General features: G+C 42.9%; 1 protein-coding gene across 7 annotated transcripts in view; it reads right to left on the bottom strand.

Annotated features, from left to right (window-relative positions):
* The window catches only part of tle2a (TLE family member 2, transcriptional corepressor a), a 40803-nt gene extending 21721 nt beyond the window's left edge, over window positions 1-19082 (bottom strand). For 4 of the 7 annotated variants that reach the window (XM_085152385.1, XM_085152386.1, XM_085152388.1 and 1 more), the window contains exons 1-2: window positions 18475-19082; window positions 6305-6468 (exon numbers count right to left, since the gene is read on the bottom strand). In XM_085152385.1, coding sequence (XP_085008511.1) covers window positions 6305-6468; window positions 18475-18498 — 188 coding nt within the window. In that variant the 5' untranslated portion in view covers window positions 18499-19082. The other 3 variants (XM_085152387.1, XM_085152389.1, XM_085152391.1) reach the window with 2 other exon arrangements.
* Window positions 19083-26007: the final 6925 nt, after the last annotated feature.

Below are 26007 nucleotides of genomic sequence, written 5' to 3'. Positions count from 1 at the left end.
CACAACCACACACTGAATTAAAAAGGGAGAGGTTGCATCGCACAAACCAACCCACAAAAAAAAGAATCACATTAAGAAACCACAAACCCTCAGCCTGCCCTAAAGCAAATATAATTTTATCATTTGGTGAATGACAGTTAAACACAGGATACCCGTTTTATCCAATTATAACTGTAAACACGCACAAACACAACCTATCTATTTACATGCGCTGTAGAGACGTAGTCAATTCAGGCCCACACGTGGTGGTGACAGTGTATGTAAATCGACTTAGCACAGATGCAGCAATTCTGACATTACTGGCCGATACCAACATCTACGGCGTTTTTTGTTTTGTTATTTGTTCTGCCTTTTGTGCCAGTGAACCAAACAAAAACAAACAAATAAATAAATAAAAATTTAAAAATTATGGCTCATCTTTGAAAATCTACCAAGCCAAAAACCAATGCAGCACAAAAGTAAACACTGGCCACTGCCATTGCTAAATGCCATCGTATTTGCAGATTGACTGATGACAGTGAACGCATCACGCGTCACCGTATTTGTGCATCTCGACCTTCTAGTAAAGAGCCAACAGGCGTAGTTACATACTTGTTTTTAAGTACAAAGAGGTACAGCAAAAGCTTCTAAAGAAATTAAATATGCTTTATTCAGTGTTCATGCAGCACTGTGTAATATATTGCCTAACAGAGGTATGCAAATGACAGAGTTGCTTAATTAGCGCTACTAATTTTTTTAAACTTATCATTTGTGCCTATTAACATAAATGAAACCGTGAAAAGATTTCAGTCTGAGCACTGTCTCCATATGTCTTATCTCTGAGTTATGAATTATTGTCCAAACAACAAATCATAACCCAGAGATGTTGGCTAGAGACGGTTCTTGAATTTTTACCTCTCTGCTCCACCTCAGTGGATTTTAAATCAAACAATCAATATGTGATTGAAGTGCAGATTTTCAGCTTTAGCTCAAGGGGTTAAGAAGAATCCTTTAAGATGCTCTCTTGCTGCTTGTTTGTGGATCTCTCTGCATTCAGTTTTTTTATTTAATAAGTGAAAAGCTGCTCTGTGAGGTTGAGATCAGGCGACTGACTTTGCTGTTTGATATTGAAGAATATTCCGTTTCTTTTCATTGAGAAACACGTGGGTTGCTTTTTCGGGATGCTTTGGGTCATTATCCGTTTGCACTGTGAAGCGTTGTCTGATCGGTTTTTGCAGCATTTGGCTGAATCTGAGCAGAGAGTATATTCCTGTGCACTTCAGAATGCATCCTGCTACTTCTATCAGCAGTCACATCATCAATAAACACTAGTGACCCGTTTCCATGCCATAACGCTGCCTGTGCCATGTGGGGCGATCGTGGCTCAAGAGTTGGGAGTTCGCCTTGTAATCGGAAGGTTGCCAGTTCGAGCCCCGGCTTGGACAGTCTCGGTCGTTGTGTCCTTGGGCAAGACACTTCACCCGTTGCCTACTGGTGGTGGTCAGAGGGCCCGGTGGCGCCAGTGTCCGGCAGTCTCGCCTCTGTCAGTGCGCCCCAGGGTGGCTGTGGCTACAATGTAGCTGCCATCACCAGTGTGTGAATGGGTGGATGACTGGATATATAAGGCGCTTTGGGGTCCTTAGGGACTAGTAAAGCGCTATATAAATACAGGCCATTTACCATTTACCATGTGTGATGTGTCCGATCATGAGATGTTTGTCTTCTTCTCCATATTTGTTAGTGTTCCCATCATTCTAATTATGAAATAACAAGTAAACAAACCTCACATGGCTATGAAACTGCTTGTCAGTCAATTGTCCAATTGCTTTTGAGCCTGTGTATAAAAATGACCACAATTCTCCAACAGTTTACGCAAAATGATGTAAAACCCCTCAAAATTAAAGCTGAAAGTCCGCACGTGTCTCGTGATTGGTCGGCTTTAAAATCCCGTGTGGTCGTGTACGGACGCAAAACTAGAAAACTGTATTTTTGTATAAGGTTCGATAATCGGACGATCGGTTGATTGTGAAATTATTACACAGCACTGACTGTATGTGCGTCAGTGCCGCTATGTCGTATTTGGGCAGAGATGAGTGGAGGGGCTCTTTAGTGATGAGTGGCAGCATATTAGTGGTGAGTGGAGAGTCTATCTTACTCTGCAGACCACACACGCACACAGAGTTACAATGCAAGCACGTCTGCAGTCACCGAGAACAACGTGTGTGTGCGTTTGTACAGAAAGAAAATTACTGTAATGAGAGCTCTGTGTCAGCAGCTCCTCCCGTCTCCCTTCAGCCTGCTGATTACAGCCTGTTTAGATAGTTAGCACACACACACGCGCGTGCACATGTGCACATGTACACACACACACTCACACGAGCTGACCCAGCAATGACCCTCTAATTAATTAACTCTTCCCTTTCTTTAGGTTGCTTAAAAATCTTTCTCACTCGATCTTACCAACCACGTGCAGCGCCTAAAAAAAATAATAAGGGACACATAAATTTAGAAACGCGCCCTCACCACCCACCCATCCGTCTATCCGCCTGCCTGCACACACAATGCACAGTTTCAGCTCATCAGCCCAAATCCCTTCCCACCATCTCTTTCCTGCCATCTAATCCGGCATCTATCAGAATCTGGCCACTTTCCCTGTGGCCAAAATACACAACTAAGCCTAGCTATTTCCAGACAACATCTATTTGTGTGTGAAGATAATTGGGGAGGCCCGTACATGTGTCTAAGCGTGTTAAGCATATGCATCGGATCGGGAGTCTGTCTGAATGGGTCAGTGTGTTTGTGTCTGTCTCTGTGGGCGTTCAGGTCATGTTTTCCCTGCAGGGTGAATAGTGTACAAGTGGATCTGATTACATGAAGGTGTAGCCTGCAATCAGAAGTAGTTCTGTGGTGCAACCTGTCTGCTGCTGGACTAAACAAGGCCACTGCTAATCATACTGATTGCCACTGTATGTATGTGTGCTCCTTTCAAAAACTGCTGCCAAACTGGTGGGGGGAGGGGGTAACCGAACCAAACAGCTTCCAGGAGTTACTCAATTGTGAGAGGGGCAAGTGGCTTTATTGGCCACTTGCAATGGTAAAGTATTACTTCTAATTTTACTGCACGACAGTGGTTTTATGACCTCACAGTGGCATATGGCTCAAGCGAGGCTGGCCTGCATATTTTGGTTTCTTGGTGATTTTCGTGCACACTAACCCTATTTCCAACATAACTACACATTCAAGGTGGCAGGATTATTTTAAAGGTCTGTTGTATATGACTGCATTAGATTTAGCTTGGTTTCACCTAATAACTGCCTACTGAGATTAGCCCGAGTTAATCTTTAGTGTAATAAACTCACAAAGCAATACATTGTTTTACTTTACATGTGTTACAATTAGGGGTGCAACGACACACAAAATTTACGGTTCGGTTTGGTTCGATATTTTGGTGTCACGGTTCGATATTTTTTCGATACAAAAAAATGTTCATGCCTTTTTAATTTGTCATTTATTAAAATTATAAATATATATTTTAACTCAAAAGTACAGTTTTTAAATGTAATGTTGCTGAAACAAAAAAGTAATAAAAAATAAATAAATCTGATTGAGAAATCACTCATCTTTGGAAAAGAGAGTTTATTACAGAGAAATGGCTCTTTCCAAAATAAATAAATAGTGGGGCTGGACGGCCAACACGTTAACGAGCTAACTGCGCTAACACACTAGTTCCCACCAATTGAGCATTGCGTGGCACATCCAACATACTGTTTTACTTTTGTCCATGATGCGCTTACCTTCAGGGTCATACTTCACATGAAAACCAAAATAGTTCCAAACGCCAGATCTGAATGAGGGTGGGGGAGGTTCAATTTGCCATGTTGCAACTAGCTTAGCTTCTGTCTCGCTAGCTTGCTCTGCGCTCAGTGAATCTGCGTTCGACTACTCCGCCTAGGCTGCACTGTCGAGCGCAGATCCACTGAGCGCTCAACACAGACAGCATCATCAGAAGAAAAGTTGATAAAAGAAATTAAAAATTTTTGTATTGTTCGATTAGATAATTCTGATCCTGGCTTTATGGTTAAGTTTGATTGACTCTTCATTGAATAATTCATTTAAAATAACTTTTTTACTCCTAAAAGATAAGCAGTATAGTTGTTTTTGTTCCTTAAACACAACACGAGCAGCAGCTCAAGTTTATTGCTGTTTGTACGCCAATTATGAGCGAGCCAAACCAGTCATTCCAATTAACAGATTCATCCCCACCTGCCAGATTAAACATGCACCCGACAGATACGTGAGAAGATGTCTGATAACACAAGCTGTTCCACTTGCAGAAACTGTTGCTATTGTTCCAAGCCACGGTTACAGTATTAGTTTTCACTTGTAGTCATATGCAGTGAATTAATCTGCTCTGATTCTTCGTGCACTAAACATCCCGCAGGGCCGTTGGGAGAAACCTTGCAGGGTGGTTAAACAATCTTTCCTGGAAACCTGAACTGAACCCGTCAAAACAACACGCCGACTTATCGAAACTGGACGACGCAGGTCGTGTTCTTAATCACATCATTAATTTATTGTTGATCCTGCTCAGTAGTTCTTAGTACCAGCACTTGCAAGAGGGCGATGCTCCAGGTGTTTTGTAACACGAGGTGTTATGCTAAGCTCCCGCCAGAGGAGTTCATCACCATGAGATTCAGAGGTAACTCGTGTTCAGTGAATGACTGGATCTGTCGCAGGGACAATGCAAAGAACGAGGGAGGGGGGGGGGGCTTGTTGCTGACAGCGATGACAAGGAGATAAACTGCTTCATCCATGCAAACAAACACATCAAAAACATACCGTACGGCTCAGACGTGGCCGGCATCATACCTCTAGCATTGCACTGAATAAGTGTGCATATGTGACAAGACTGGAAAACTGGAGTAAAGATATATGTTTTTACTGGCAGCACATGGTGCCTTCTTCTCACTGCTTGCTTTACCATTTATACATCGTTTAATCCAGTCGGTATTCGTAAAAAAAGTTTCATGACTAAAAAAAAATGCTGCACAAACCAGAAGTTAGAGAAACCAAACAGGCATTGCTAAGCCTCTAACCTCCATGCTAATTACCGATTTTACATTTATCTTCATCAATGTGACTCTTATGCATCTCCATACAAACTTTATGCTCCGGTTCATAGTCAATAGAAAAAATTAGCAGTATATTCGGAAGCAATCCACTGGAAAGTATGAAATTTGTGTGTTTTTTCTCTCTAGATTTATACTTTCGAGCTTGCGGTGAACAAAACAGACAGTGAAATAAGAACAGAAACACATGCAGGCAGTGGTGTGAACAGGGGTAACAGTAGCCGCAGGGGTTAGAGGGGCTGTGGACGGGGAGGGATGGGGGTACAAAAGAAGTTTGAAGTGGGACAGAAAGGGAGGGAGAGGAGATTCTGGCCAGCTATATCAAAGCAGGATGAGAGGAGAAGAGTTGGGAGGCGGGAATGACCCTGTGAAGGTGTGCCAAGAGAACAGAGAGAGGGAGAGAGAAAAGAGGGAGAAGGCTGGGACTGCACAGCCAGCCCAAATCCCACATTCAAAGGCATTCTGGGCACATTCCTGCGCATCAAGCACACCATACAGTCAGGCAAAAAGAGTAGATGTCAAAACGTCACATAGCATTATCTTGCATTATTTCAGCCAGATCAAGTGTGTTTGCATGTGTATGGCATGGGCGACAGAAACAATTCCAGTGTGTCGCCTGGGAATAAAGCTGAGCCTGCCTCAACTTCTGCCGCGACACTTTACTGCACAGTCATGTGGCAGCGCTGAAGATGCTAATTCTACTATTTAGCCCTCTGCTTTTCCCACAGATAACAGCATGGATGCTGCTGTGATCCAGAGTTGTAGCTCCTCTAGTAAAATAAATCACCGCAGTCATTTAGTGACTGATAAGCTTTAAACTCATATATTTAACACCAAGACAACACCTTCGTGTCACCAATACTCCATCATTTTTGACTAATATCTGAAGCAACCTGTCATCACAAGTGCAGCTTCTGGTAAACTGCATTTCCTCAGTCAGACATGAGACGTTTTTAGCGAATATTGGGGAGGTATATTTAAGTGTTCTTATGCAGGCTATATTTAAAGTGTTGTTTGATAGAAAATGTTCCAGACTTTAGGCAGCTAAGATGTAGCTGTTGTCCATTCCAATGTGAAGTTTACAGAGAAGTGATCGTGGTGCGACTCAGACATGATCATTTAATTTTCACCCTGAATGCCCAGGGCACTGGAAGCGAACAGACTGCAAACAGTACTGAAAACTGCTCCACACCCACCTGTGGTACTGGGTCTGAAGGAACTGAAACTCCTCCTTGATGCGGTCCAAAGTTTCTGGGTAGGTCAGTTTCAGTGACTGGGGCGTCCCCGAAGCTGCAGCCGCCGCTGCCGCTGCAGCTGCCACCACTGACGCAGAGGATCCCGGGGGTGCCTGTAGAGGTGCCTGAAAATACAAGAAATATTTATTAAAAAGATTGTTGGAATTAAATGTCAAAATCGCGCCGTTCCCGGCGTCCTTGGGGGATTTGCTACAGTGAATGTTATCAAAGAAGCAAAGGAAGCAATAATCGTGAGCACCGTATCTATTCTCACGTCTGTGAGGAGCTGCTGAATATAGAAATACTGTTATTGCCAGATGTGAGCGGGTCAGCAGAATAGGGCGGAGAGACACAAGAGCTTCTCAGCCAAATGAGCACACTTTGTTTAATTGCGAGTCTGGGTAGAAGAAAAAAGAAATAAAGGGCAAAATAGAGCAGTGGGGGGTGCAGAACGGGGGAGGAAAAGGACCCCGTTGTGGCCAAAGACCCCTTCCAACCCCTGTGTATGGTCTCTCCTCTCTGCGGGATCCAGAGCAATTAGGAGACTACAACCATAGGGGTAATGCTGCAGGACAGGCAGACAAAAGGGGGCTAAGAGCAGGCCTAGGAGGGTGGTCGGGGCTGTCAGTGCATTTGTCTGTCTGTTTGGCTCTCTCTCAAAATAACAGAGGGAAGAAGCAGACAGCCGGTTCACAAGCTTCATGATTGTCATCTAAGATGTTCATTTTTAGCTTCTAGCACTTAAAAAATTATATTGAACTAAAGTGTAAGTACTAAAACTTACATTTGGTAGGCCACAGATTTTACTCTACACAGCGCTGCTTAATCGATACATTTAAAATCTGAAACAGCTGACGATATTTTGCCGTTTTTAAAATCAGGAAGTGTACAGACAGACTTTTTTGAGCGTTTTCATGATATAAATGCAGATTTCTTCTCTCTTGAAAAGAATAAACCAAAAGTTTGGGCAGTGTTACAATTCCAGCCGGGGCAGATACGACTTGTCTACTGGTGCCACACACATTGTGTTTACCCTGCGGCATTATTTCCTCCTTTGAAGGCAGTAGAAGAGTGCAACTCATTTTTCTCTTATATGCATTCTTAACTGGTAGTCATGTAGCTTTGCTACGTTTTGTCTCGCTGCCTGGGGATTTGCTAGGAAGTACTCAAGTTCCCTGTGCAATGTGGAATATTTATGCTGAATGCAACGGGAGAAAGCTGTGCTCACACCTGCATTCTGTCAAACCCATGCATATAGCAGACTGTGTTTAAGTTAAACACATGCAGGGTTAAACATTTCTGCTTGATTCCATTTTTAACTATATACACTTCCCATCCAGTTCTTCCGGAGACTACATTATATATGCTATCCTGTCTTCCAAACCATCTGGCTGGAATTTCTCCATTTCTGAAAGTTTTGAATTTATATGAAACAACAAATAAAACCACACTGAAGGGATAAAGTGACTAGATAGACAAAAAACAAACAACTAGATATCCTTCAGTTCCACTTATGCGATGTAGTTTAATTACACCATGCCAATTAGGACATCGCAGCGTGTCCAAAAATAATAAGCTGCCCACCTTGTCATCAAATAACCTCAAAGGTTATTTCTCTAAGCGTAGGATTGTGACAATTTTTAATTTGGTTTCAAAAAAATAACCCCACAAATCCTGATGTTGTACAAATCAGCAGTGTCTGTGAGGCATTAATGATGTATAATTAAAGGCTTAATTACAACATCGCTCAGCTACAATGCAGCGAAACAGTGTGTAAAAGATGTTAAATAAAAAACGTGTGTGTCCACATGTGTGCGGACGCATGAAAGAAAGATACACCAGGAGAGGTTTGCCAGCAGGTGAAACATTATCTGAGGAAAGGAAATTAAATACTGAGGAAAGACGGGCAGTGCAAGGACAGAGAATAGAGATGAAATTGGGAGGAGAATTTAAAGGGGGGAAAAGGTAAGACTGATGAAAAGTAAAAAATGGACAGATAAGATGGATGAGACTATTTTTGGAGATGCACAGAGAAGAGGTGAATGAGGAAGAATTTTCTGAAAGGAGATTTAAATGGAGACGAGAAAGGGGGGAGAAATGGAACAAGGAAAAGGAGAAAAGAGAAGAAATGGAAGGAAAAGAAAAATGGCTGATAGAAGAGGGGCTGTGGCCTCATTGTTCCTCTTTCTTTCTAACAAGCTGCTCTCAATCTGTCGGCCAGATCCCCCTCCTAGAGCACAGAAAGCCACACAAACACGTGTGCGCGCACACTCCGTTTTTCCCTTGCACACTCAAACCCAGTATTACAAACACTCACCCCCACAAAACACACACATTTTGTCAGTCGCACACTCCCCACACACTTCTGATTAAACGCACACACTCCGCTCATTCTCACGCACGCACGCAGACACACACGCGGAGAGCAATTACTCTTCACAAGAGGAAAAAAGAACACCAAGGCCATGGCCATTTTATAGGACAGTGGAAGGTGTAAGAAAGAGGACTTTTTACCGCTCTCCTTCCTCCTCTACTTCTCTTCAACATATTCTGGACTTTAGAAAAAAATATCCCCCATTTTATCTCATATTCATGTCTTCAAAGGACAGGTGAGAGGAGAGACTGTGCCTTCTTCAAAAAGAGAGGATTTTATCCCCTCCGAAAATAAGGAATCTACCATTCCCGTCTTATGTAAAATGTCAGTCTGTTGGTTTTTTACACTGATGCACATACAGATGTTGCCTGTGAAACACTAAAGCATCCATCCTGTCACAGCATAGCGTAACGTCTTAACTCCTCTCCCACGAACCAGCGCTCTTAGTCTGTCCAAACCCCTGATCTGGCAAACAGCTGAGCAGGCTTAAAAGTGAGAGGTCAGACCATTAAGCTGACCTGGTAACCTCTGGGAATAGATCTAGGCGGGGAGCCTCACCTGATAATCCCACGGTCAGTTATTCCCTCCCTCCTCTGCCGTGTCCCAGGCTCCAAGGCAAACAAGAGACATGCCGTCTGCCCTTGAACAAAGCTTACATAGGCTGAAAATCACTGTTACACAATTACAGGCTCGATCTTTTTGTGCGTGATACAATTATGAAGTCAGGTTCTGTAATACTGGGCAGGGATTGCGGGAGGTTGGATGGCAAGGAACACGGAAGGACAGCTTATCTCTGTTATGATGAGAGATCGTCTGATTACTCAACTGTTCAGTTAAATCATTATGAAACTGCTCGTTCTTGTGTAGAGAGAAAAGTTAAAGTTCGAGGTCCAGGACCCTAACTTGCGACCCCATCAGATTAAATGTATATGCAAACTAGGGCTGCCACGATTAGTCGACTAGTCACGATTACGTCGACTATCAAAATCGTCGACGACTGATTTAATAGTCGAGGCGTCGTTTGAAGCTTTGTAAGATCACAAAAGACGCAGGAATAAGTAGTAGGATTTAAGAGTGTAATATCGGACTGAAACAGAAGATGGCAGCACTGCATGTACAAGGATGCCAGCTGCCGTTAAACCCCGAAGAAGAAGAAGCTGTGTCCCAGAATTCATAGCGCAGCCCAGATCAGTTTCCAACAATGGCGGCTGCTAGTTAGTTTTAATGTTACTCTTATTATTCTTTCTGGGTCACAAAATAAACGTTTAACATATTTTCAGGCGAGAATGTAGCTGTGTAAACCTCAAATATCTGCTCAGTTTATCAAGACACCACATATTTTCAAAAGCGCTCCGACGTTTTCGGAGACGTCTGTTACCCACTAGCTCGATAGCTAGCCGGAGGCTAGGCTCACTAGAGCCGTGAGAACACCGGACTCCCGGCAAATCGTTTTCAAACCCACCGCCGTCTTTCGCTACTCAGGTTAAACATGATATATAAGTCACTTAGATAACTTAAAAATGTTATTGTTTGACTTTTTTTTAGTATTTTATTTGTTCCTGAGTAAATCGGTTTGGTTGAGATTAAAGTTATAGTTTTTACACAGCTGAATAAACGTCAAACAGACAACTGATTATCAGAATTGTGAGATGCTCGAGAATTTACTCCGGTGTCCTGTTGTATTTTAGATAGCAAGGAGCAGATGGCTGAGTTTATTAAACTTCACCGAAACAATCTGCAAATTTCATTTAAATTCAATAAACTATCATCTTGTCTTTATTTTTAGTTAGCACATACCTTAAACACTTAAAGCTGTAAGCCAATGATAGTTATATAAGAGCAGATGCATGCTGGTGCAATAAGTTGTACGTTTTTACGTCCAATGGATGATGATCTGATTAGTCGCCTAATCGCAAAAATAATCGGTGGCTAGTCGACTATCAAAATAATCGTTTGTGGCAGCCCTAATGCAAACACACATAGACATATTCGCTGCTAATCTTTGTCAGTACTGAAAAGCCTAGTTCAGTTTCATGGGCTTTAAACGAGATCTTTCCTGGAAGAGTGCACAGCCATCCATAAAGACAGATATTATTTAACATCAAACACTGCATCCAAAAATCAAACACAGCAGCATGGCCGTGACAACGCAACAATGTAGCCCGACAGCGCAAAGACAAGCAAAATTATAAATGTATGAATAAAGGAGAAACTAAGCACCCATTAAAAATCTGATGTAAAGGGACCATTGCCAGTGTGGTGTTTTCTGAATTATATCATTCCTGTTTTTATTTGAGTTACCTCAAATTACACCACGAGCAGCAAACCGCTATGACCTCACATCCTTGCTCGAACCCCCACGCTCTCAAACAAACATGTGCAATCAGACTCGCAGATGAGACAACACACCCACACATGACCATTATAAACATTAAATTTTCCACAAGTATTTACAAGCACATATGCACTTCATTGCATTCACACATGACTGCGGCTCCAACGTCAGTATCAGCGGAAACCTGCAAGATGTGTCTCCGTCCTCGCTACTCACGCTGACCTGCAGCGATACAAATCGCAAATGGAGCGGAAATGGGGCCATCGCTGTCATGAGGTAGTTGTGTCCACTCTGAAGAATGCTTTTCAGTGTCTTCTTTATAAGGATGCAGGTAATTAGGGAAGGAAGAGATTCCCAGTGGACAAAAACAATAACTTTTTTTAAACTCTAGTCTTCACCACTAAAAAAATGTGTTTTTCCATATGCACAATCCAAGAAAGAAAAAACAAAAGATTTGACTTCCACACTGCAAATCCTGAATAGTGCCTTTGCAAAAGAATGCAACCAACGCCAATATTTACACTGCAGCAAAACTTAAAAATAAGCCCGCTCACAGTAAAACAAGATTAAGAGTCTCAAATAACACTAGCAGTTAGGTGAGACATTCTCCGCACGACAGCGTCAGCAGTTAGCGGATATATTTACCATGTCCACATTCATTGTGTGTTAGCGTGATTACATCAAAAGTACAACTGTTTGCAAAAGAAATGATGCTGTAGATGTAAACAAAACAGAAAGAATGGATTTGTAAATCAATAACACAGCATTTTCTTTAAAATGTCACCATTTTATCATAATTGAATATTATGTGCTGATTTGAACATTTAATGCCAGCAACACGTATCAAAAAAGTTTAAAACGTGGCAAGTTTGTGCAAGGTGGTGCGTGGCCTAGTTTTTTTTTTAAAAAAGCTTTTGTCATATTTTTCGTTTCATAATGTGCCAAACTTCTGTGGGTGGCAGATCTGGGCTGCAGGTAAACCAATTTAGCAGTCTGACTCATACGAGCCGCGGTGTTGTAATAGAAGCAAAACGTGATCTTGGCGAAATAGAAAAGACTGTTCCTTCTTGGGGTTTTGTTGTCTTTTAATCAAACCTGTGGGTGCAGCTCCAAATGATGTTTTCAGGAGTGTCCCTGAGACCATGTGCGGACTTCCATTACAGAATCATGCTTTAATGCAGTGCCGTCTGAAGGCCAATACAAATCACAGAAATTCAGTCTTGGGTTTCGGTCTTCAGCCTTGCATACAGAGATTATTCCAGATACGGTTCCAGATTTAAATCCAAATTCTTTGAAACTTTATGCTGAGCAGCTTAACAGAATCATCTTCCTAATAAAGCCATAATCTTAATAATAATAATAATAACTTTATTTATAAAGCGCTTTCAAACAAAGTGCTGTACAACTATTTGAAACTAAAAAGATAAAAAATAAAAATAAAATAAAAATAAAAGCGATACATAGCAATACAGGTAAAAGACACAATACAAGTTAAAAACAGTAAAAATTTAAAAAGCCATAGAATTAAGGCTTGTAAGATAAGGTGAACAAATGTGTCTTCAGCTTAGTTTTAAAAACCTCCACAGAGCAGCCTGCCTAACATCTTGAGGGAGGTTGTTCCACAGAAACGGGGCACGAAAAGAAAAAGCTCTCCAATTGTCTTTTTTCTGGCTCTAGGAACCTTTAGAAGGCCAGTCCTGAGATCGGAGAGTACGGGATGGAACGTAAAGATGTAAAAGGTTGGAGAGGTATGAAGGTGCCAGTCCATTTAAAGCCTTGTAGGTGAGCAGCAGGACCTTAAAATCTGCTCGAACCTGACAAGGTAGCCAATGCAGAGATCTCAGAACAGGGGTAATGTGCTCAAATTTCCCAGTTCTTGTTAAAATGCGAGCAGCTGCATTTAAACTCAAAAAGACGCTATATTTCATAGAAAATCCCATTTTGAACATTCAATCTGTATTTCGTTACATAGTATCCAGGCTCTTCTGGGTAGTGGGTTGGAAACGAACTATAGCTGAGACGTACTGAAACATTATAAGTAAGAAAGAGAGCATATGGCAATATTCTGACTTAATGCCACTAGAAAAAAGTCAGGAGGTCAGGAAAATGATTGAAATCCTTCGTGAGGGGAACAGCAATGTAACAATGTAGTCAATAAATTTGTTTCCACAAATAAAATATATATACAGGAACACAATAACACCAGTGAAAGTCAGCAGGATTCACTGCTGGGGAGGCATAAATGTCAACAAAATTTCATTTTCATCCAGCCAGGACTTAATGAGACATTTCAGGCTGGACCGACACCAAGTGGCGGACCAACTGACTCATCCCTCGAGTCACTCTACTTGCATGACTGAAAAAAAAAAAACCCTTGCCAAATATATGTTTAATTGTTTCATCGAATGTCGATCCCTCCGTCTGCCTCCTACAACTGGGAAAATAATTTACTGCTGCCTCCCCTCATATAGCTCATTAGTCAGGCTACTAATTACACCGCTTACCCACAGAGTCGATCAGAGTAAACACCCACCAAGCTCTCTCTTGTTGTGTCTCATCTGAATACCACCAAGGACGCAATGACAATAGCTCTAACCCCGAACAGCATGTCCGAATGCGTATCTGTGTGTCGCCACCCCCACACCTGCTCATCTCTGAGGGCCACGAAACATGTCGATATCCTGTCCTCTCAAAAAAGCTTTTGAAATTAAAGCCTCTCATATGAAATTATTCAGGCATGACTGTCAACATTTGACAGTCATTTGCATTGTTAAAACCGTGTGCGGTGTGGAAGAGAAGTTGCCCCCACACCTCTGGCCCCCCCGCCACCTTCCATCGAGTAGGCCTCGGTGCTTGAGAAACCTGCTGGTAATCTCTCAATGACTTCTCTACTTACAGGGGAGGGGTTGCCAGGCACCTGTTTCATTAGTGCCACACATCTTTCTTTCTCAGTTTTCTTCTCTCCCACCACCACCAGCACCCCCCCCCCCCCACAACCACCTCCTCATTCCCGTCTCCTTCCTCCCGCAAGCCTCGTTATTCAAATTTCCCTGCTGTCAGCCCACATTAGCAAAGCGCCACAGTTTGCCTGTCAGCTGGCTTAATTGCTGGAGGTGCCTTCTTTTATTAGGTAACCCCCTCAGCTCGTTTGTTCCTTCCGCCGAGACACATCGCCACAACAGCTTGTATAAACCTGAAATCCCTTCAGCCTCTTCTCCTTCATTTTCCTCTACCTTTTCTTTCTCTCTCTAATCACTGGCTGAGCAAAGCAGGCGAGCTGCAGATCGATAGGCACGCTCTCACCATAGGACAACACTGGTGATAAAGAGCTAAAAGCATGCTAGGACCACGGAAGTGGGTCTTGCTTTATGCTAGCTCTGAGGGAGGAGAGCCGATGACTCGTCTCTCTGACCTTTTCTTTTCTTTTTTTGCATTTTACTCTCACTCTAGATAAAATTAATTCAGTAAGAAATACTCCTTGCTTGGTGTTAGTGGATAATAAGGAGATATACAGATGCAGGCCTCCTTTTGGTCTCAAAAGCAAATCAGTGATTCGAAAATGATGTGGACCTCATGATTGAAGCAACAACAGCAGCAACGTTGAAAATCTAGAGATGAAAAAGCCAGAATTTAAAAACACATGGCGCGCCTATAATCTAAGCCCCTCCTACCAGACAAGCTGGGGCATAAGCCCTAAAATATTTCTGCTGATTTCTGGCCTCACACTGGATTTGAACCCTAGGCTTCCATCAGGCACATCTTAGCCTTTTTCATCATGTTTGTCTGTTATGCTACTCTAGACTAACTACCAGACCTAAAAAATAAAACAAATGTCCTTAGTGGCTCAAGCTTTACTCAACAAACTGTGAAAAGAGAGACCAAAGGAGATCCAGAACTAGGGCTGGGCCATATCATACAATTCACGGTAATACCGATATAATGTTGGGCAACGATAAGAAAATGAAATATCGCGATAGAATATGGGTAAAACACGCATGCGCAGTGCCTTTGTTTTCATACGCACATGGCGGAAAAAGCATGGCGGCGACGGAGAATAAGAAGGAAGGACGAAAGCGGATCGTTAAATGAAACGGATGAACCAGAACTGGTTTGTAAAAATGCTGCAACTTCAGTGGTGTGGAACTGGTTTAGCTTTTGTCTGTCAGATACTCAGCAAAGCACAATTATTGGTAGAGCATGCTAGCGGGCCGTTGTTTTTACCGTGTTTTTTCGAAAATACGGCGCACTTAAAATCAATCCTTTGATTTTTCTGAAAATCGACAGTGTCCCTTATAATCCCGTGTGCCTTATGTATGAATTCTGGTTGTGTTTACTGACCTCGAAATTATTTTATGTCGTACACGGCGCTCGAAAATCTGTCAAATGTCGGCCAATTTCCACTGGAAATGCCTTTTGGTTAAACTGTCAGCAAGGAATTTGCATTTGCACTGTTACATTTTTATAAAACTTCAATGCACATAAAAAACAGCTGCTTGTTTAAGTGAAAATACAATGATGGGGGTTTTTTTGCACTAATAAAGTTGTTGAGTATTTTGTCTGGTGTCAATTATATCGTCAATTATATCGTCAGTTATATCGTTATCGCAAATTTTCAAATGTATATCGTGATAAATACTTTGGGTCATATCGTCCTGCTCTATCCAGAACTCTAATTCCTGTTGTCCCTGCTCTTAAATGTGCCGGGGTGACTTGGCATCAGTGAGGTAATGAGTTAGGCTGAAAAAGAAAGGCTTTATATTAATCACCAATAATGTCACCTTCACAGAAGTCTACAATATTTCCATCTAGGATGTTGTGTTAGATTTGCTAACTGATGTCTGTGATTTCTGGAGAGACCTCAGGTGAGTTTTCTATCAGTGCATCTAACATTAGCCACTACTAAATGGATAATAGACATTTTTAATCAGACATAATGACTTAAACTAATAGAAACCAACCCTCCTCCCCTTAGACCAGGACATTGCTTAGGATAAAATGGCAGGTAGGTTAATTATGTCATTGCCCCTAAACTCTGATAATAAAAGAATCAGTAAAACTCCTGTTTTCTCCAAACAGATGGTCAAGGAATACCTGACATCTAACTAGCCAGCCAATAATCATCACATTTATCTTACATGCCATTAATGTATATTAAATGGTTAGGGTCAGTGTAGGCCAGGACACGAGGAGGTTTCCTATTGAAATATATTTTAATATTATGTTTCTGATGTTTTTCTTCTTTGTGTTTGTGCGTGTTTGTGCCACTGTGGCTGATCTGAATGAACACTAATGGCCTAAGACAGCCAGACATGCCTGCCATGACCTATGCACTTCTTTCCTATTCTGTTTTTGGCATCGCTTGGACCCTAAAATAATCTGAAAACAGACACTGAATTCTTCCATGTGGTGTTAATGCTATTTTGGCATAGGGATCTAATTTGTGCACATAATTTTACTTTGATTGGCTGGTGAAAAGTTCAGCCCTGGCATGCAGAGCGTTCATTTTTCAAGATGTGCAAGACTTGTGATTGGAAAGTTCATTTCTGATTTGCCTCTTGCACTTTACAACAGTATGTGCGTATATTTTTTTTGAAGGTAAGAGTCATTTCTAGTAGAATATTTGAAGCTCGTGATTACCAAGCACCTCCCATATTTGAAAGAAGGAAATCGGGAAAGAAGATCTGTTGTAAGAAGCTCTCACGATTCAGGTTATTTTACCTGCTGACTGCCAGATACAACCGCAAAGTCTCTTTCTTAGAATGTGAAAATACATGCAGCATTTTACAGTCACCATTTGGCAACTATACACGTCAGAATACGTGACTGCGTGTTTGTATATTATATGGGTCACTTCCTTCAGAGCACACCAATATCCAGTGATGACAGGTTACTGCCAGCCTAGCATTTCAGAGATTAAACAGTTTGCTGGGTTGAGTGGCCCTTCACTCCGAGGTGCAAACAAGAGCCGCCGATGGCCGTAGACTTCCTTATGACGGCTGCCTCACATGGTACCGTTAAGCTCTGCGGAGAGTTCAAATCAAAAGGGACCGCTGTCCTAAACATCCCACCCAGACCCGCCACAGTCTGCTACTCTCACCCTGGGACGCCTGCCCATACATTAAGATGTGGTTTCTTAGCTCTCACAGGAACACAGCGAGGAGAGGCTGGATGAGAGGGATTGGGTTTACAGCGCAAACCACAGACCCACAGGCTGCCTCCTGCCCTGCCTTCCTGCACTCAACTATACTACAAGCACAGCTGCTGCTGGTGTGTAATCTTTCTGCATGTGCTGTATGTTTGGGACGGGGGCTCCAATAATGCAGTCTTTCCTACAAGGAAGTATAGGTTGAAATGCTGAAATAGACACAATGGCAAACCCACAAAAATCCAAACGATGTCTTTCTAGTCTCCACCTGCTTGACTGGATTTGTGAAACGTTAATTACACTGGCGTATACACACATTCCCATGAACTTTTCAATACAAGGGACGTGAATGTCAAAACAGTGTCAGGGGTGGGGTGCAGGGTGGCATGACTGAGGGATGTAGAGGAGGGTTAGGCAAATGAGCAGGTCTTAATTGATACTTCACACAGCTGGAGGACCAGTGTTTATGTATTTCAGCCTGCTCAAAAGCTCTCCACATAAACTCCACTAAAGCAAATTAAACCCATGCAGCACAGATTTCCTGTCCTAACCTTGCAGAAATCTATCTCAAAACACAAACACCTTGTCATTTTCTCTTTTCGTTTATTTTATTTTATTTTTCTTTGAGCCCACGTGCTGTTACTGAGATCTTCTTGAAAAGGGTTTATAGTTTCCAGCATCACATCAGTGAATCAGGGCGATGAATCACTTGATATGATGGGAGGGGAAAAAAAGCAAAAGCTGAATTTGTAAAAACAATGAGTGGCACTTGAGAAGGGCAGGCCATTAAGGGAAGGTGACATGCCAAGCTGACTCACTTCCCCCCTCATGGTTCACGAGGAAAGCAGAAACAAACACACACACTTCATCATCTGGGTCAAGTCCACAATAGTATGGAGATGAGAGGCTCTGCGTTTCTGGTGGTGGCCACCAAGGACACGAGATTTACACACAAAGGCAGCGGGTAAAGTTGGACGTTGTGTGAGTGTGGCTTTGCCTTACTGACAACAATCTTCCTGACCTTCATAAGACAAAGCCTACACCCAGCGTTAGTAACGAAGGCAAATAATATATGTTCTAGAGAAGAGCCTGAGGAGAATCACACTTTCCATACAAGAGAGTCCCCGGAAATACACACAGAGGACAAAAGACGATTTTGACTCGCACTTTCTCGTTGAGGTTCAAAAAATGTTTCAATCACACTGAATTTAACTGCTACTCAGTCTGATACAATAATCTCAATAAGCGCGTGGTTACATAGTAGCTAGCTTACTTACCGGTGGTCGGTTCTGGGGAAACATTGTAGCCGCCGACTTGTGAGTCTTTACGTTTATTTTTTGTTGTTGTCCTTTTCCCCCCTTTTCGGTGCCCAAAGCTTCGTCGAAAAATACGAGCAGTCGATGTACTATTGTTGGTCTCACAGAGGCATTTGGCCGGATTTCAAAGATAATAGCGAAGCTAGCCTCGACTCGCTCATTCCTCGCTTCAAGACTCCTTTGTTCTGGGTTATATCTCCAACCCCACACCGCACCGCGCTCGACGAGTAGTAAGGACGGGGAGAGGAGGAGAGGGAGAAACACCCGGTCCAAGGAAGCTCTCCTCCAAGTCCTCAACTTCACGCTTCCCAGCAATTACACTGAGGCAAATTGTTTCCCTCCTCTTCGATAAATATATATATAAATATATATATTCGCCGTCTGTAGCGTAAAACGCCAGAGAAGGAAGGGGGAGAAATGTGGTTCGCTTGTGGCTTCGGAGACGGACACACCACCAGCACACTGAATGCAGCCGCAGCCTCTTTTGTCTCGCTCGTTGGCCTGCACTCTTTTCACACAACACTCCCAGTCCCTCACTTCTCTCACTCCCCCTTGCTCTGATCCTCAATGGGACATTACATATGAGTAGCTTTCTTTGAGGAAGGGGGGGCTGGGGGAGAACCTTAAGACACGGTTTGCTTCACAATTATCAGCCTTAAGATTTTCTATTGTTCTTTTAACAGAATGAAATATTGCACATATAGTCTATGCAGGATATAAATAGAGGGCAAATCAGAGCATTTACACAATGCTGTTCTTCAAACAGCCTGATGATATTTGCCAAGAAACCTTAGCATGTGTCTTGTTAGGGATGCACCGTAACCAGCTTTACTCGCATCCAGCGTCGGAAATAAAGACGTATCCGCACAACTGGGAATTTTTTTAATTTTATAAAAAGTCCAAAATGTATTTAGAAAGAAGGGATTCTGAGGAATTGTTCAGTGATTGAATGAAATCTCCACGTGGGGCTCGGCCTCGGCACGGTAAACACTGGTAAAACGAGCCAATGAGTAGCGAGAACACCCACGTGGGGTGTGGCGACCGTTTGCCGATTGGAGGGGATAGCTAGCACAATGCTCCACGCGTCAATCAAGCGGGGCTACAACCGCTCCGTCAGGTTAACCCTTTCCTGGCTTCGTCTAGTGACTGAGAAGGCGAGGAGTTGTGTGGTTGCTGTATCAAGACTCAGTGGTTTTCCTTTTTCTCCCCACAAACTCGGCAATGCATTCGAGAAAGAAAAAAAAACTTACACACCCCCTCACCCCGCCTTTCATCCTCGTCAGTGTGGAAATAAATAGACTTTGCACTAATGTTTGCATCATTTTAGTCATTTGTAGATGAGAAAAAAATAAGCTTGACCACAGAGAACTGGCAAAAACACATTAAAAGTAAGGCATCTGAAAACCACATAAATGCAACAGTGATAATGGTGCAACACTCGCAAGGCTATTCTTTTGACGTGCACTTTGTTGTTACCTGGAAAAGGAGAATTATTCTGGAGGAGAAGGGAGAAATGGTGGAAAAATTGGTATTCTGGTGGCATGACCCCTTTAGCTGGGCTCATAATTAGAGAGAGAGATATTGAAAAAGCAATTTCTGACAGTGGAAATCACAACCTGCCAGAGGTGGAGCTGGAAAATATAGATGGGTGTGTGAGAGTGTGTGCGTGTGTCTGTTTGTGTGAGAATATATATGTGTGTGAGAAAGAGACAGAGAGAAAAAGGCAGAGGGGGGTAGGAAGGGAGGGAGGAGGAAGAGAATAAAGGATGAAGGACAGCAGGGGGGATGCTGAGAAAGACGAGCCAGTAGGAGGGTTAGGAGATTGAACAAGAGAGGGAGAGAGAGCACGGGTGATGAAAAAAAATGAGTGTGTGTGTGTGTGTGTCGCTTGTGCATGTGGGTTTTGCGTGTGCGTGCATGTGTTGAGCAGACAAGTAAGGGAATGAAAAAAGAGAGAAGGGCGAAGGGGAGCAAGTAGGGAGAGTAGAGAGGGAAGGAAAGAAAGAAGGGAAGAGAGAGAGAAAGAAATATTTTATTGCCATTTTTTCCCATGAATTTTAATGCACAGCACTGGTCTCCCTCCCGGATTCTGAGATCACATTTATTAGAAAAAAAAAGTCATGAGGAATGCAGTGCTTTGCAGTCTGCTGCTGCACAGGGAGATGTTTCTTGTTGTGTGTGCACGAGTGCGTGCGTGTGTGTTGGGGGCATAGGGAAGAAGGCAGGTGGGAGGGTTCATGGGATGTATGAGGCTATGTTGTGCTGGCGGGGCATAATAATATAGATGATAGAAAATGATAAGTGAAGGACACATATTATTGCTATTGGCAGGTCAGGTGAAGGAGTGCTCTAGGTGTGTGTGTGTGTGTGTGTTGGCTGAGCTCCAGTGATTAAACACACTCCGTCCACAGTGCCCTTATACTCAACCGCTCGGAGCAAAGGGACATAAAAAAAAGCTCTACAAAAAGGAGAGGAAGCCGTGGTCGCAACGTCACGGGACCTTTCGGTTTTACCTCAATTATGTGAGGTTGTTAAGAGAGGTCTATCAGACTCATGTGTGCCGAGTCTAAGCAAACACATAATGACCGCACACACCTGTCTCGGGGGGGACGGTGGAAAGTTCTCAAGGGAGTAGGGCTGCTTTGCTAAGAAAAGAAAACAGGAGCGAAGGCCAAGACGCTGGTTATGCATAAAGTATCACCGAGCAGCAAAACATCAGGAGGGAGTGGCGATGAAAACAAGTTCACTTCTCACTATTCTTTAGAGACAGCTTCATTCCTTGTGGTTGCCAGCAGCAATATCAGTGTCAAACTGTGGCTGATATTCATACTAAATGATGCCCCAATAACAACGGACAAAGCCTGCCGAACAGACATCCTGTTGAGACGATGGACCGTTGTATCTTTTGTTTCCGGCGGGCAGCGTGATGAGAGTGGTTATTGCTGCTTTGCTTGGATCAATAACCTTCACCCGTCTGGATGTTTTCTCCCTAGACATGAGCATTTGTGTTATTATACAGTGATACTGCATCCAGAAATAAAAATGCAAGCTGCTAAATGTTCTCAGAAAGTCAAGAAAGGATAGCAGCGATGAAAGGAAAAAGTCTAGATGACCTGACATCACTTCAGAGCACTCAAGCTAATACAGAAAATATAGCCAACTATGTAAAGCATTGACGGTTTTAGAGATAGGCCTTCAAAACACAGGGTGGGCCATTTATATGGATACACCGTAATAACATGGGAATGGTTGGTGATATTAAAGTCCTGTTTGTGGCACATTAGTATATGTGAGGGGGCAAACTCCTCAAGATGGGTGGTGACCATGGTGGCCATTTAGAAGTCGGCCATCTTGGATACAACTTTTGTTTTTTTCAATAGGAAGAGGGCCATGTGACACATCAAACTTATTGGTAATGTCACAAGAAAAACAATGGTGTGCTTGGTTTCAACGTAACTTTATTCTTTCATGAGTTATTTACAAGTTTCTCTTTGTTCACAGCTATTGACATGTCAAAGAGGTTAACAGGTATCAAAATTGTGTTGATATGTGGTGAACGCAGTAACCGGGTCATTGCAGCAGATTTCAATGCAAGACACCCTACCAGACCACCCATTTCCCATGCTACAGTTAGCAAACTGCTTGCTAAGTTTCTTGAAACTGGTTCAGTGTTGGATTTGCCAAAATGTAGACGCAAGAAAACTGTCACTAATGAAGAAACATCAGTGGCTGTCCTAGCTTCATTCAACAAGAGCCCACAGCGTAGCACTCGCCGCATGTCACTGGAGAGTGGCATTAGTCGAACATCCCTTCGGCGGATATTAGCTACTCACAAATGGCACCCTTACAAACTCCAGCATCTCAACGAGGATGACCCAGATCGGCGCACAGAATTTGCAGAATGGGCAAAACAAAAATTGGAACAGGACCCTCAGTTCACGCAGAAGATTTTGTTCAGTGATGAGGCAAACTTTTATGTGAATGGTGAAGTTAACAAACAAAACCACCGCTATTGGTCTGACACTAACCCACATTGGATGGATCCCTCCAAGACTGTTGGAACAACAAAAGTGATGGTTTGGTGTGGTATATGGGGTACAACGATAGTGGGTCCATTCTTCATCAAGGCCACTGGATATTTGAAATCGCTACATGATGATGCGTTTCCCTCTTTGTGCACTGAAGCTGGCACGTTCCCTGAGTTTTTCCAGCAAGATGGTGCACCACCACATTATGGGTGCCAGGTCCGAGCATTCCTAGATGAACAGTTTCCTGGAAAGTGGATTGGTCGTCGTGGGTCAGTTGAATGGCCCCCAAGGTCTCCCGATCTGACCCCCTTGGACTTTCATCTTTGGGGTCATTTGAAGGCAATTGTCTATGGTGTGAAGATACGAGATGTGCAGCACCTGAAACTACGGATACTGGATGCCTGTGCTGGCATTTCTCCTGCGGTGTTGCTATCAGTGTGTGAAGAGTGGGAGAAGAGGGTTGCATTGACAATCCAACACAATGGGCAGCACATTGAACACATTTTATAAGTGGTCAGAAACTTGTAAATAACTCATGAAAGAATAAAGTTACGTTGAAACCAAGCACACCATTGTTTTTCTTGTGACATTACCAATAAGTTTGATGTGTCACATGACCCTCTTCCTATTGAAAAAACAAAAGTTGTATCCAAGATGGCCGACTTCTAAATGGCCACCATGGTCACCACCCATCTTGAGGAGTTTGCCCCCTCACATATACTAATGTGCCACAAACAGGACTTTAATATCACCAACCATTCCCATTTTATTACGGTGTATCCATATAAATGTTATGAGCTATAAAGCTCTCAAGATGCTTTTGTGACACTTTAACTATGTTTTTTTTATTAGACTTTACTATTTTTATGGTTTATCATGTTACTCTATCTATCTATCTCTAGGTGCAGATGTGGATCAGTGAACTTACCACACATACTAGGGCAAGTTGACTGTGAGCGCACAATATCCCCCATGTGTTTTGCAGTTTTTGAGTAAGGTCAGGCTTTGAAACCAAATGCACAAGCTGAGGTGTGATCTCTTTTTAAGTTTGAAAAGACACATGAGGGGTACTTCCCAAAGTCTGACCTGCATAGGCCGATCTGCTTAATGTCCTCTTTGGTCATGCTGGGCACAACAGTTGTGGCAGAAGCACTAAACTGCTGTGAACCGAATAATTAAACCGAGGTTGCAATGCAATAACTTATCGCCAGTATGGTTGTTTATAGTTTTCATGACCAAAATGAATTAGTGTAACTTACTGCGGCCCATCCATAACACGGACGCTGTGTAACAAGTTAAATTCCACTTTCTTCTAATTGTTCTGAGATCTGAAATTGCTTGATTCAAACATTAAACACGTCTCCATAATGTAGCGGTTTACACATTCACCTAAGCAGAAAAAGATCCCCAGTTTGATCCTGGGTGGAGACACAAATCCCTTTGGGGTCGTGTCAGGAAGGGCATCAATAAAATCTGCCGAATCAAACATGTGGAGCTACCCGCTCTCTGACCTCTTATGAATCAGGGAGTAGCCAAAAGCAGCTTTTAAGCCCTCGAATAAAAACCATTGTCCTGTAAGAATGTAGGCAAATAAGGAGAGCTTGTTCATCTCAACTTTCTCCAACACAGCAGCAAAGGGGATGGATGATCTTAGATTAAGGTGCCCTGCGTGGGTCAAACTGTAGGTTTCCCAGCCTCACCACCTCTCCCTAATTTCATCAGTTCCTTTAGTTTGGTGTAGAGAACGGCTCCTGCCTTGCATTGGCTTGAGTGACAGGAAGACAAGGCCACAGTGTTGTCACAATGCCCACCCCCCCACCCCACTCTCCCTTACCCCTCCCCGCTGCCTTACTTTGACCCCCTCCCCCCTCCCCCTCTTTCTGTCCCTCATCAGACAAGCTGGGTGTCAGCGCAGAGACGGCCCTGTGATTTATTGGTCTCTACTCCTTTGGGACCCCTCCTCCCCAACACACAATCTCATCCTCTACCTCCTTCTCATCCCCTCCACAACACCCTCCATGTTTCCCATCCCCATCCCCACCCCTGCCCCCAAACCCTCAATCCAACTCCTCCCCTTCTGTCCTCTCCTGCTGTATAGCCCCCGGGGAAAAGAAGGGGGTAATGACCCACATCAGCAGCAGCTTCACTCACACACACACACACACACACAACACACCTTCTCTCCTCGTTGCAGGCGGATACAAATAAATACCCTGTGTGACACCCACACACACACACACACACACACATATGCGCACATAAAACAGGCGCTGACACATTTATGCCCACAGGCATGTGTATCTTAGAACTGAGGAATTCCAGTGTTTCGGCATAACATCGTGTCCCCGCTCAAAAGTCTCCCGCAGTCTTTTGACCACATACCATAATGCTGACGAGATCAATACAGAGCAATCTTTTCCTTTGATATTTGCTAAATTGTTCCATTTGTAAATAGGACGGCATTTTCATCATGACCTGTTGTAGCCTCGGGAAGATGGAATGCACTCCTCTCCTTTTCACTGGCATTTTTTTTCTTTATAAAACAGAACAATGGAGTGATTTGTATCACGGTGAAGATCTCCTTTTGACTTTCCAAATGTCTGGCGGTGTAGCTGCTTGCACAATTTGGCCATGAAATCTGAAATGGCATTGTGTACTCAGAGGTAACGATGAGGCAAGGAAGCGTCTTAGAGGGGTTTCCTCATAGACCCGCATTGCAAAAGGATAACTTCATACGTGCCAGAGAAATTTCGCGACAAGGTCAATGCGATGGTTCATATTCCCACATTTTCTTTTTCTTTCTTTTCATTTTTTTTAAGGAGCGAGTGAGAAAAGAGCATCTTTTCAGAGTTTGATTTTGAATGCAGGAAGGGAGGGAGAGTGGAGAGGTTAAATCTGAGCATTGACTTGCAAATGCTACTGACAGCACTCTGCGTGCGCTGTCACTCATCTCACACAGCGGTGGGATGCTCTCCTGTGAGACGTATGCAGCCACTGCCACAGGTTTCCGCTGTAACTGAGTGCTGGGAAAGTGGAGAGTGCAGATCGGGTCATAATTTGTATATTTATACTTTTTTTTCCACAGGAAGAAAAATTACATAAACTAGAAAAAACAAAATCCTGTTAGGTCGATAGAATTTGCCTCCAAAATGTGTCTATAACAACACGACTCTCCTTATCAACAAAAAACTAATAAATAATAATTTGAGTACCTCACATTTATGCATGAAAAACATTTTAAAAGAAAAAGCACACAGTTGCAGCTTAACTGTGGTCCTATAGATATCAGGGTTCGTTTAAATAAATGATTGAACATAGAGCTTTTCTTTTTAAAAACAACAACACAAATATATCAAACTCCTAATATGTATTTTGTGAATTTGTACTTGCAACGAACAAGTTACCACATTGCATTATGCTGCCACCTGCTGGAATCTATAAGTAATGCAATCAGCGGCATATACAG

Source organism: Neolamprologus multifasciatus, chromosome 23 (genome assembly GCF_963576455.1).
Source record: "Neolamprologus multifasciatus chromosome 23, fNeoMul1.2, whole genome shotgun sequence".
Taxonomy (NCBI): Eukaryota; Metazoa; Chordata; class Actinopteri; order Cichliformes; family Cichlidae; genus Neolamprologus; species Neolamprologus multifasciatus.
The sequence above is the reverse complement of the archived record's forward strand: the minus strand, read 5'-3'. Positions and strand labels throughout refer to the sequence as shown.